Source organism: Phoenix dactylifera, chromosome 4 (genome assembly GCF_051530095.1).
Source record: "Phoenix dactylifera cultivar Ajwa chromosome 4, Ajwa_hap1_PhDact_Kaust_v1.1, whole genome shotgun sequence".
NCBI lineage: Eukaryota > Viridiplantae > Streptophyta > Magnoliopsida > Arecales > Arecaceae > Phoenix > Phoenix dactylifera.
The window spans coordinates 20,479,855-20,492,543 of record NC_143193.1 but is presented as its reverse complement, the minus strand read 5'-3'; the positions used below and the strand labels follow the sequence as shown (position 1 = coordinate 20,492,543).

Here is a 12,689-nt window from a genome sequence, read left to right as displayed (position 1 = left end):
CCTATTTAAAGGGACCAGGCGTGATGCATAAGGAATTGGAGCCTTCAATCAGCCGCCATCCTCTCCCTCCTTCCCTTTGGTGTGAGCAAGAGAGGAAGAAGAAGAGCCGTCGTCTTCTTCTTCCTCCCCTTTGACGTTCGTCGTCTTCCTTCTTCTTCCTCTCAAAGTAATCAAGAAGTTGATTAAAGAGAGAGGAATTCAGCCATCAAAGGTGATCTCTGCAAGGGAGCTAGCACCCCGGTGAGATCTTGGAGCGATCTGTACCTCGTGTGGATACCTGTAGAGGCCGGATGCTTGTGCGGATCGTCGCAACCAGAAATCCTATGATTATCAGATAGCGGTGAAGTTCTACCTGCTCAAAGCTAAAGATTAGATCTTTATAAATTCTATACAATTAGGAATTGTAGTAGATCTGAAATTAATCATGTCTTTTAATTTTAATCTTTTCTTTAGATTTCATAAAACTGAGTTAGAGAACTCTAGAAAAATTTTGAAATCTATGTTCCTTAGAACGTTCATGAGATGAACGCCCCCGCACGTGTCTTTCCGCTGCGATCGTCGCAACGCGTGTGGGGGTAACACAATAGAAGGAGGGCTAGCGAAGCCTGGTGGAGCCCGGCGGAGGTTGCGAGGGGGCTGGCATCGAGGAAGAAGGCCGCTTAAGTGAAGTCGATTGCCGACTTCACTTATGAATTGGCAAAATTTTTAAGCGGCCTTCTTCCTTGGCGTCGGCCCCCTCGCAGGCTCCGCCGGGCTCTATCATGCTCCGTCGGCCCTCCGCCGGCGTCCTTCCCTCCCTCCCCCGCCCTCTTTTCCTCTCTCGTTCTGCCTCTCTCATGGGTCGACCGCTTAAGTAGCCTTTCTTCTCCAGTGCTGGCCCCCTTGCAGCCTCCGCCGGGCTCTGTCGGCCTTTCGCCGGCATCCTCTTCTTCTCTCTCTCTCCCTCCCTCCTCCGCTTGCTCTTTTTCCTTCTTCTTCAGCTCCGGAAACGTCCTATTTTTTTGAGCCGGAACTTTACCGGTGAGCCACCAGTATGGTTCGAAACGGGCAGAACCGGACGGTTCAGGTTGGTTCTGCCGACATTGGTTTTAAAAGTTTTTGTTGATAACTTTGTTGGTTATCAAATGATAGAGTATGCCTCAATATGTGCCATGCTGTCCAAGGGCATGAGTCTTCATGGTCTTGGGGGGTCAGCATGCCAGTGTTATTCTATTATAAATTGTCCTTACCTCACTTCTGCATTAATTATGTAGTGGGCTCATAGGCATCCTCATTAGCTGCCAGGTTCTTATTGTGGTATGCAACTTGAACAATTATATACATCTCTTGTGCTTATGGTATGCAACTTGAACAATCTGCATGGGCATCAACATTTAAACACCAACTGCAACAAGTTGGTATGGAGTTATTTGATTATAGAAGGTAAGCATCTGTGTTATTGTATCTCCGAGAACCCAAAGATACCTTGATTCACCATAATCTTAGAGGTTGGATGTGGTTGTGAGTCTTGCATGTGTCTTTGATTATTGGAGATGATGCAAGAGATCAAGGTTTTAAATCTCGTGGGTTGGGGCTGCCCTCGTTTTCCTATGGAACCGGACATGCTATTGTCTCATCTTGTTCTGACACTTGGGACAAGGGATATTCCAAGACATGCCAATTGGGATGATGGGACAATGGTAGGATGGTTCTATCCCAACACTCGGGATGGTACCCCATGTCGGTGTCCTATGGAACATCCCGTCGGGACTTGAGTCATCACAAGAGATCCCTCATTTTATGACCACAAGTTAAATGTGTCATGGATTATAGAATGGATGTCGATGATGCATTCTGCTACGGATATTGATTATCAACACTGGACTACCCCATTGAGCTAACTTTTTTCTGTGATAGCATCCATACCCTCTCGATGTCCCCATCTGGAATTTGTGCCCCTTATGGCTGTTTGTAGGCCCCCTGTTTCCCTTGCCATTGCTCCTCCTTAGGTATGATCTCTTAAAACTAAGTTACCTTTGATCAAGATTCGCCATCTCAGTACCGGGTCCTGTACTGATGCCATCCTATTACTATATCAGTACACCTAGTACGGAGGCTGGTTTGGCGTATCGACACTCAGTATGCCTCTCGTACCATGTATTGGTATGGTACGGTATGGTCGGTACGTATCAGTACTGTTTGGTTCGGCAAACCATGCCTTGACAGAGATCAGAATTTTGGATTTAGTTACCAATTGGTCTTACAAGTAAATGGGCTCAGTGACCTGTATGATTGCCTGTGTCCCATGCCTATGCTACCATCACCACATGTAGTCCTAAAATCTTGGCTAGTGTTATCATTCTTGTCGTTATCTCTGGATGATTTGGGGAAGCCGCAATCCAGACCTCCAAAAGATATGGTGTTTTCTCTTCAGTGCTACTACTCTTTTGCTTGTTTCCAGCCTTATAGATTTGAGGGGTACTCTTGTTGTTTCTGATGTTAAGAAGTTCCTTGATTCTCCTGCCATCATGATTTTGATAACCCTGGCCTGCCCTGTGACAAAGGAAAATTAGGCTCATTTACTTGGGGCTCGTCTTGATTATGTTAGTCCTTGAGGCAACTAATCACAAGATTCTTTGTATCATGTGTGTACTCCGCGTTGAGAGGATCAACTTACACCTTTTGTTGTTGGCTGGTGTACTTTAGCCTTAACTGCATGTATAACCTTTCGAGCCAGTGATGTATGAGGTGATTTCTCTCTTTTGAATGTATATGGGAGTTTTGCTAGATCCTCTTGTATCCATTGAATGTGACAGTTTGCAAAAGGAGGATGTTGGCTTTCACTGGGGTGGTGCAGGTTCGAAACGCGCGAGCGTCGGTTAAATTTGGGGACCGGATGCCCCACGCCTGGATGCTGTCGGTGGAAGCGCTACTGGTCCGCTGGTACCGAGGTGGCGCTGGGGTGATGTACTCACATATGGGTGATGAGCCCAGTGGGGGGAGCTCATGGGTCAGGGAGGGTATGCAAAAACTTGGAGGATGTGAACTGTAATATTTAGATTCGCTACATCTCTAGAATATTAGAGCCACCAATCATCTGCAAGCCAAAAGTATTCATGTAAGCCCATTTGCAGGTAATCTGCTAGCAGGCACTGTTTGAATTGAATTCTGTAAAATTTGTATTGTAATAAATCACACCGGTCTCAGGCTAATCTCTCCCAAAAACTCATTAGCCTCCTTAAAGCTATGCATGACTGGCAAAATTTTTCTCCATTGGTTCAAATCCTTTCATGCTAGAATGATGTTTGAGACTTGCACTTAATTATTACCGATAGTCAAACTCCCTTAAAATCAGTATTACCTCTCTAATAGCAATAGATGCCTCTCTTTTGAGTCATCTAGCCTGTTCACCATTTCCTTTACAGCCAATAGGAGATCACCTCTAACAGCCATACGGTGCATAATCTGGGTTCAAAATGTAATCTGTAAGAGATTGATCATAATGATGTCTACTAACATTTCACAGCTAGAATACATTAAGTGGGAATGGACAAAATGAATGCACATGAGTTGTGCATCTGCATCTCCAACTCTCACCAATAATGCTAAGGTATATATGTGTTACCTAGACACTTTATGTTTTGGGTTTCTAGATGTATGGGACACATGGACACTTCGGATGCTTTATGACACTCCTTGACACTACATACTATTTAGTTATGATGCAATCATTATGCATGTCTTATTTTGGCACTTCAATGTGAAAGTTATTTTATTTCTGGCATCATAATTAGTGACGATCTTGTTAGACTTTATGAACTTAAGGAGTATAGGTCTATCTCATTATTTATTATATGCATACATCAATGTGTACTTAGACTTACATATGTAAGATACTCAGTGTCGAATTTTCAGAAGATTCCCATGTTGGCACTTGACCATGTGTCCAAGTAACATTGGATATATTTGATAACTTTGGGGATTGTTTGTATTAATGCTCGCTGTGCATGACTTGAGATATGTTTAAGGTGTTAGTTGAAAGTTTCGCAAAATCCAATCATGTAAATAAATTACATCAATCAAATGGTTATTAGCTTTTGGAAACAAAATCTTGTTCATATTTATGCTTAAATCTTATCATTACCCTTTTTCATCCTATGTTCTACAGTTGCTTCAATAAGTGTCATCAAGGTATGCCGTCTTGTTATTCGGCTTTGTACCAGTGCCAATCTGTTACTATGTTGGTATGCCCGGTATGGGGTTTGGTTTGGCAATACCGACACTCAGTACGCCCTCTATATCACATATACCGGTTTGGTACCGATACGGTGCGGTATGCGCTGTACCGTCCGGTTCGGTATGGTATGGTGTATCTTGAGTGTCATTTTTGTTGATTGTTTCTTCTCTATTTCTTTTTCAAATCCATTTTAATGGTGTATTTGTTGAAGTTGAATTAATTTTTTTGCTTTACAAAGTTATTTGTTTTTGTTAATTGATTCATCTGTATTCTGGACTATCAGGCAGCATGGGTTGCAGGGCAGTATGCTCATATCAACTTTCAAGATCAAAACAACTTTCGGAGGGCATTTCACTGTGTTGTCTCTGGATTGCGTGACCCAGAGCTTCCTGTCCGTGTTGATTCAGTCTTTGCATTGCGCTCTTTTGTTGAAGCATGCAAAGGCATGTTTTCTTGGCCTCCTATTCAACTTTTTATACTTTTTATATTTGTTCTCCTGAATTTTCTAAGAGTTCTATTTCTGATATAGATCTAAATGAGGTCCGTCCAATTCTTCCTCAATTGCTTGATGGTATGTATCTTTCTTATAATTTTATAAATATTTCTGTCTGAATGGATATTATTTAGTAGAATTTTGAATTCTCACTTGCAGAGTTCTTCAAACTCATGAATGAAGTTGAAAATGAGGACCTTGTCTTCACTCTTGAGACTATTGTGGACAAATTTGGTGAAGAGATGGCACCATATGCTATTGGCTTATGCCAGAATCTAGTAATTTACTTTCGTGTCTAACAATTCTCTGTATATTCATGTGCTGCAAGGCAGTTCCTTATCATATATATCTGCGGAAAATCTTTGCCTAGGCTGCTGCATTCTGGAGGTGCATGGATACATCTGAAGCAGATGAGGAGGCTGATGATTCAGGTGCTCTGGCAGCTGTTGGTTGTTTGCGTGCCATAGGCACAATTCTTGAGTCTGTGAGCAGGCTTCCCCATCTTTTTGTCCAAATTGAGCCTACATTATTACCTATAATGCGAAGAATGTTGACTACAGATGGTCAAGGTAACTACTTTTCGAGTGCATATAACAAATGTAATTGACCAAATATATGTGGTGAATATCAATTGTTCATATACATGTTGCCTTATGACATATACCAATGTTAAAATGGCATGATTTGACCTTGCCTCTTAAGTACGTTTCTCTGTCATATGATTATCTAAATTAATATCTCATTTATCTAGCAATGCTAGTATGCTGCCCGCTCCTTTATTCTTGGAACATATTGAAATGGGCATGTAGTGTCATAATCACAACATTGTCATAATAATCAAGTTATTCTTTGTTTCTCTGTGGTATATTATTGTCCCTTTATGGGTGCTTGGCTTGCTTAAGTAGCTCAGAGTTTGTTGCCAAGCAATTTAATAGATATTTGGCACTGAAGCTATGTTTCTGCCCCTCTGGAAATTCTATTTCTCGGTGAGTGTTGGTTCTACTAATTGTTTTAGATCTTATTTTTGAATTAAATATTTAGAAAAGAGTAATAGAGTCTAAGAAATCTTCAAGTGCAAGATCAAATGTTCATGTTTAAAAGCCCAAATCTTAGCATGGAGCTTTTGTAAGAGTTGAATGGAACCAAAAATGAAATATATGATGGACACAAATAAAGTCCAACATCATGATGCGGTGGAAGATTAATACTTAGATTGCTCTTTTTCGATAATTACCAAAAAAAAACATATATTAAATGCATAATAGCATAGATTAATTTCTACAGCGAAAACATGAGAACATAAAAAATGGAAGAAGATTGGTTGAAAGACTTGGATCCACATAGAGTAATCGCACCCAGCAGGCCCTCCAAGAATTACTCGACAATCTCATCTCTTTCTTTCTGCCCTATTTCTTCTCTCAATCGCTCTTTTTTGAGATTTCTACATGAGATATCTGAAAAATAATACATTGCACACCTAAAAACCTGCCTTCCTTCCTATTTGTAACAGGAGGAGCCGACCTAGGGTGAAATCTTAGGTCGTGCATGCCACCCTTGGAAACCCTAGGTTTGTGGCGCTCGCTAGTGATAAGACCTAGCATGTGGCGGCCACCTAGGAAGTGCTTGGTGTGTGGCCAACTAACCTAGGGTTTTCTAGTGGTGGGTCAGCCATCTAGGGTTAACCCTAGGAGTCGGCTAATCCAAGGTTGGGCTTGGTCTGATCCATAAACCAGCCCAACAATGTTATGCTAGCCCATAAGAATCAATCCCTATACCAAGGGTTGGATTTACCTGCTCAGTTGATTGATTAAGAGTTTGGTGGGTACTTGAGAAATTCAGTGAAATGCTAAGGATGGTGTAAAGTATGGGACCCCAAGGTTAACTTGTTTTTCTAATCTACCATGCCCTATCTTGCTTGATTGATGTGTGATTGTCCAATGAAACAAGGTAGGCCAGTTTCCTTATATATAGGGATGTATAATCATGCTAATCCCTAGTAGATAGAATGGACAAAAAAGTATCCATTCATAACAACTATTGCTGCAATTCAGTCCCTCAACCTTCTATCCTTGATGGATCATGTGGAAAATATATAATCAATATAGTAGGCAGTCAATTTCATGGCCCATCAGAACCTTGGATCGCATGTTTGAGACGACTAAAAACTGATTCACATGCAAAATCAATTTTTGAATAACATTTTTCTATATTGAATGTATATAATATTTTATAATATAAAATCAATTCGATTAAAATGCTGCTTGGTTGCAAGACACGTGCCTCTTTGATGTGGAAAACATGCTGTAGGTAGATTCCTTGGATAATGCTTATCTATCATGACAAGGCGGAGCCGCAGAATAAACTACTGTGCTCTCTATTAAGGATAAAATCCAGGGGATTATGGACAGTAATCAAAATGAATCAAAATGATAGTGGGTAGTCGTGTTCTCAAGTCAAGAGACCACTTGCATGTTGTACATACGAGATCGATATCTCCAACTTTGATAGTGGTTTCCAAGATATGGTCTTGTTCTATTGACCTTTTAGTATGAAGCCTATTCATTATGATAGTGCATAGTCAAATTTTTTGATGACTATGAGGAAAACATCCACTCTAATCTTTTATCAGATATTGTACAGAATGATAGCCATATGAATGCGGTGCCCAACCTTACCTAAGGCTGCAAATGGGTCGGGTTGACCCGTGACCTGACCCGACCTCAATTGGAGGACCCACGGGGCTGGGTCGGGTCCTAAAATTGGACCCATTCTATTTTTCGGGTCGGATCTGGGTTTACTGAATCTCGACTCGACCTGATCCCTTTTTTTTTTGGATCAATTTTGGATCATTTATCCAATGATCCGATCCGACCCGACTCGAATCTGAATTACCCATTTAGGCCCGAGAAGCTAAACCTTGCCTTTTTCCACACAAATGTAACCCACCGCCCTGTTTCAAATGCACCTCACGAACATCTTAATTCCCCAGACCACTGACCACAACAAAAGAAGGCAAATTTATATCCCTAACAAGAGTACATGACAGCTAAAGGAGGTGGGGGGGAGTGGTACGACAAAAGAGGCGTGATATAGTTTTACATGCATTTGGATCTCTCTATCTCACCATTTAAAAACAACAATCCTACAATATCAGGTTGAGGGCAGATACTTCGTTAAATCTAAACCCATGGACGCGGTTGCCATTGTGCATTCCTATGCATCTGGGTTGTTGTAAATCCCCGGAGAGAGAGGGTTGTGGTGGTGCGGTTTTATGAGGGCTGCGTCATTGTCCCAAAGGAAGACACATTTGAGACTCCTCCGCTTCTATTCCCCTTGGTCTCTTCTCTCTCTCTCATTTCGTTCTCTACCCCTATCTAACTTGAAGAAGGAAAGAAAATTTAAGTCCGACTGAGGCGACTACCCAGGAGTAGTCGCCGCCTCCTTATCCTGTCCCCTCCGCCGCCCGCCAACCGTCCGATTGATGACTAGGGAGCTGAGGTGGACGACGGAAGGAATGAGAGGTAGTGGAGGGGGATGTCCTTGATTTTTGCCTGCGTTGAGGTGGCCCAAGGGTGCCACGGTGGGGATAAAGGACTGCGTCAGCCTCTCGGCATACCTGCAGCAACAATGGCATGGAGACAACAGCAACAACAAAGGAGAGGAGGAGAGGAATGGGTTTTTTACTTCTTTATAGAGGTGGAGGACTCCTCCCATCCTCTGAGACCTCTTCCTTCCATCGTTAAATGGTGAAGCAGCAGCAACAGCCGATCGTCATATGACACGTGGCGAAATGTCATGTTGCCCTTAATGATGATGGGATGGTTGTAGGAAAACTTTTAAAAGAGAAAACGAAGTCCGGACCCGATCCGGATCCAAACCCATCTGGACCCGACCCGACCCAACCCGAATGACCTGTTGGGTTAAAAATTGTAACCGCGGACCTGAACCGATTTTCAATTGGGTCGGGTCTGGGTCCAAAATTAGAACCTGAATAAGAAATCAGGTCGGATCGACCCGACCCATTTGCACCCCTAACTTTACCTGTAGTTTTGGACAATTTCAAGTGTCCAAAATGATCTGATTCTCTTGATGGTTTACACCACTTACACTTGTTCATTCTCTCCAATTGTGACTTGCAGACTCTTCCAGCTCAAAGGCCAAAGTGTGACACAACCCTCTACCTGTTGGCTTTGTGTTCATACCCTTCTTCCAAAATAATATAGGTAATTTCATTAATCATCTTACATCTTTTTGGCTATGGATTTAAACCTCCATGTATATGTCATAGTGAGGAACCAAATCTACGCATATTAGTCAGCTTAAAGAATTCAACACAATTTGAACCATAAATTGACAAACCTATCTGGTGCTGCTAACAATCTGTTTCGTCGTCATTTTACTTGCTCATTTGGAATGGGTGCTGATTGTCTAACTGTCCTCAGGTGTTGCACACACATGTATATGTTTATAATACATATACATATACATACATCTATCGTTTTGATGCTTATCCAGAAATGGAAAATTGAACGAGAAAGAAGATATATATATATATATGATGTCTAAAATACAAAGTTATAGAACAGGCATTGTATAAGTTATTCCTTAGATATATTTAAGGTTACCTAAGATTTGTTTTTAGGTACTCGTGTTGATAAATAATAATGGTAACTTTTGTTATTGTGCTTAAAGTGCACATCACTTGATATTAAGATTCCCCTAAATGACACCCCGGAAAAATGTGACAAGTGTTGGCACTTCTAGCTGAGGTCAGCTTCTGCAATCTAGATAGTTTTTAACAAGAATTGTTAACCAACCTTGTCCCATATGTATTGTGGCTTTTAATCACACTCATTTCGATTAGGTTGTTCATTCATTTTGATGGTAGGCTGTTAACTTGACAAACCCTCCACATTTTCTATAATGGCTTGTGACCAGCATTGTTGGTATTTGAGCTTGGAATCATATATTGGTTTATGTAATAGAAGGTATGTCTATATGTGCTTGAGTAATAAGCCTCCCCTCTATTAACTTCCTTTTATTTAGATCTAACTTGTTTCTTGTGCATATTTTTTAATATTTGCTAAATAGATATTGTTTTCTTAATGGTTGATTGTCTACTTTAGTTGCCACTACTGACTGTTTTGTCAGTCTTGTTAAGCATTGTGGATATTATTTGGTAAGGATATCTAATATTTTCATGTTATGTGCATGCCATTATCGCTTTATCTGATGTATAAGCTTCACTTCAGTTTTGCCAATTGGAACTCCTTCCAGAAAGCTTGCATCCTATTTATGAACTTATTTTCTCTTGTTGTCTTCCTTCAACTCTATCTGAAAGTTTGCTTCATCCTTTTAGGGTAATCTTATTTTTCTTTTATTATACTCTTTATTATGCATGGCAGATGTTTTTGAAGAAGTTTTGGAAATTGTCTCCTACGTGACGTTTTTCTCTCCAACAATTTCATTGGAGATGTGGAGTCTTTGGCCTTTGATGGTGGATGCTCTTAATGATTGGGCTATTGATTACTTTGAAAGTAAGTGTATACATCGCAATGAACTCATTGCCGTTGTTTATATTTTCTGAAGTTTCTATACTCTCATTGTTGACAAAACTGTTTCTCTCTTCAATGGGGTAAAGGGTTCTGCTTAGTAGAGCAGGATTTCTATTAAAATTCCTGCATGCTGATGTTGGCATCTTATTTTATGTTCCATATATGTTATGTATTTTGAATATACAATTTATGGACTTTCCATGGTAATATACTTGATGATTTTCTGTTATGCTGGTTATGCTAAATCTTGCTTAGTTTCTTTTTAAATCTTGATTTGTAGATTACAATTGATTATAAAAATATAACTTCTTAAAAAAATTTCATAACTTTTGCTAAGTGAATTCATTGAATTCTTCACAAGGAGTCATTTCAAAATTGTTTTGATTTGCTGGAATATTTTTGTTCTGGTTGGGATGGGTTAAGTAAAAGATGCATGGTATCCACTAGGAAGTATAACTAGTGAAATTTTAATAACACGTGATTGCATTTTGTTAAATGCATGCGATATTAAAAAAATATGAGAATGCCATTGAAATAAATGTTTATTTCTTGTGTTACATACGTCGAATCTGATGTAATTGGAGCTAGTCATTATGGAGCGCATGTAGGCCTGTCTCCGTTTCGAACTTTTAGCCAAAGCCTGATGCCCTAATCTACCTCTTCTCAAACACGTTGTAATTGGTTATTGTGAGATGTCCTTTGGCCACGTTGCTCCTCTGAAGTTTCTTGATATACATGCCCTTCACTATTTTTGAATCCATGAGTTGGATTATATGTCATCTTCTGAACTTAGGGAAAAATGTTTTTACATTTTGAGAAACCAAACAAAAATTCAGCCATATTTGCCAATCCTAGAATTCTTTGCACTTTTTCTTTATCTGTAAATAAGTATTGCTTCCTGATCTGAGTTTATCAAGTCAGCATTTATAAGAAAACGGAGCATGTATCAGCTAAGAACTTTGTCTTGGATATAGATCAATAAATCCCTGGTAATTTATATAATGAACCAAAATATGTAATGAATATTATGCACAATAATGGGGATTATTATACTTTCTGTGAAGAGGAATTAAGGTGTTGTTCTCCCATTAGGGAGGAAGTTGGATCTGTTTCTTGCAGTGGATGCTTGGTTGCCTCTATTCAAGTGTTGTGTCTGAAGCATGGTCTACCGTACCGATCGGTACGGGTCGAAACGGGCTGGTACGGTACAGCTATATTTTTCGGTTCCAACTATTCGCAACCCGTATCGGTCAGTACCGGCCTCGTACCGGCCCGGTACCGACCGGCTCGTACCGACCTCAAATTTTTTTTAGCTTTTGGCCCGAACCAGCCGAACCGGTACAGTATCGGTTCGGTAGGGTACCGGTGCCCACCGGTACGTCGGTATGATCGGCACAGCGGACCTACTCTGAAGGAGATGTTAACTTATATCAACAAAGCATTGATGAGACCATTATAAAGTTCATATAATTTCAAGTAATGAATTGGATGGGATTATAAAGAGAACTGAAACTTATTGCATTTTTAGATAAATGAGGCTCACTATCCAGATTTGTGTTCGATATGTCATGGGTGTTTTGCTGTGAAGGAAAGAATGCAAATGTTCTTGAGGTTTTGAGCGCTTAGGAGTGGAAGGGAGTTTGGAGGCTAAAGTTTTTGGGCAGAGCAAGGACCGGTGATGACTCTGATTTTTAACAGAAAAGACAAAATTAAAAATAAGTTGCTGGCAGAATAGAAGATTTGAATAACTGTTTGTCTGACTCTACCAATAGTCTTCGTGCTTTTTGGTTTGAAATGGTTTGCTGAACCGACCGGTACGGTACAGCCCGTACCGTACCGGTACCGACAGGCACCGGTACGATACGGCTATTGAAATCAGTACCGACCCAATCTGTATCAGAATGGATTGATTCATGGCCTGTACTGGTGCAAACCGAGCAATCAGTACCGACCCAATCTGTATCAGAACGGATTGGTTCATGGCCTGTACCGGTGCGAACCGAGCCGGTTCGCACCGCTACAGGGTGTTCTTCATGGAAGATAGTGCGTGGCTAAAGCCACGCGCTAAGTGCCGCACACTGTGGCACTTTCGGTACAATACCGGTTTGGCTCGGTTCTGCACCGGTACGTCGGTACGGTCAATACGGCGAACCTTGCTTTGAATCCTTGGAGAAGGCAAACCTTCAAAATGGCTGCTTTCTTACTGCCGAGGAGATGGAGGATGATGAGAAGGAAAAGTAGATGGATGAGAAATATGGGAATGGACATGATTAGTTCTTCTGTCATGAACTAGTTATTGGATTACATGGACTGTACATTCCATCAAGTTATTTTTCAACAGGTATCTGCATATGTGGGAATCTGTTTCTTTTCTAGTGTTGCTTAATTGGTTTGATTGTTATGATTATTTCTAAGAATTTTTTTT

General features: G+C 40.7%; 1 protein-coding gene across 2 annotated transcripts in view; it reads left to right on the top strand.

Annotated features, from left to right (window-relative positions):
• LOC103698335 (importin beta-like SAD2) overlaps window positions 1–12,689 on the top strand; it is a 79,080-nt gene that overhangs the window by 47,900 nt on the left and 18,491 nt on the right. For both annotated transcript variants that reach the window (XM_088719789.2, XM_088719790.2), the window contains 5 exons: window positions 4,500–4,659; window positions 4,746–4,787; window positions 4,869–4,987; window positions 5,080–5,278; window positions 10,115–10,246. In XM_088719789.2, coding sequence (XP_088575915.2) covers window positions 4,500–4,659; window positions 4,746–4,787; window positions 4,869–4,987; window positions 5,080–5,278; window positions 10,115–10,246 — 652 coding nt within the window. The remainder of the gene's footprint in view (window positions 1–4,499; window positions 4,660–4,745; window positions 4,788–4,868; window positions 4,988–5,079; window positions 5,279–10,114; window positions 10,247–12,689) is intronic.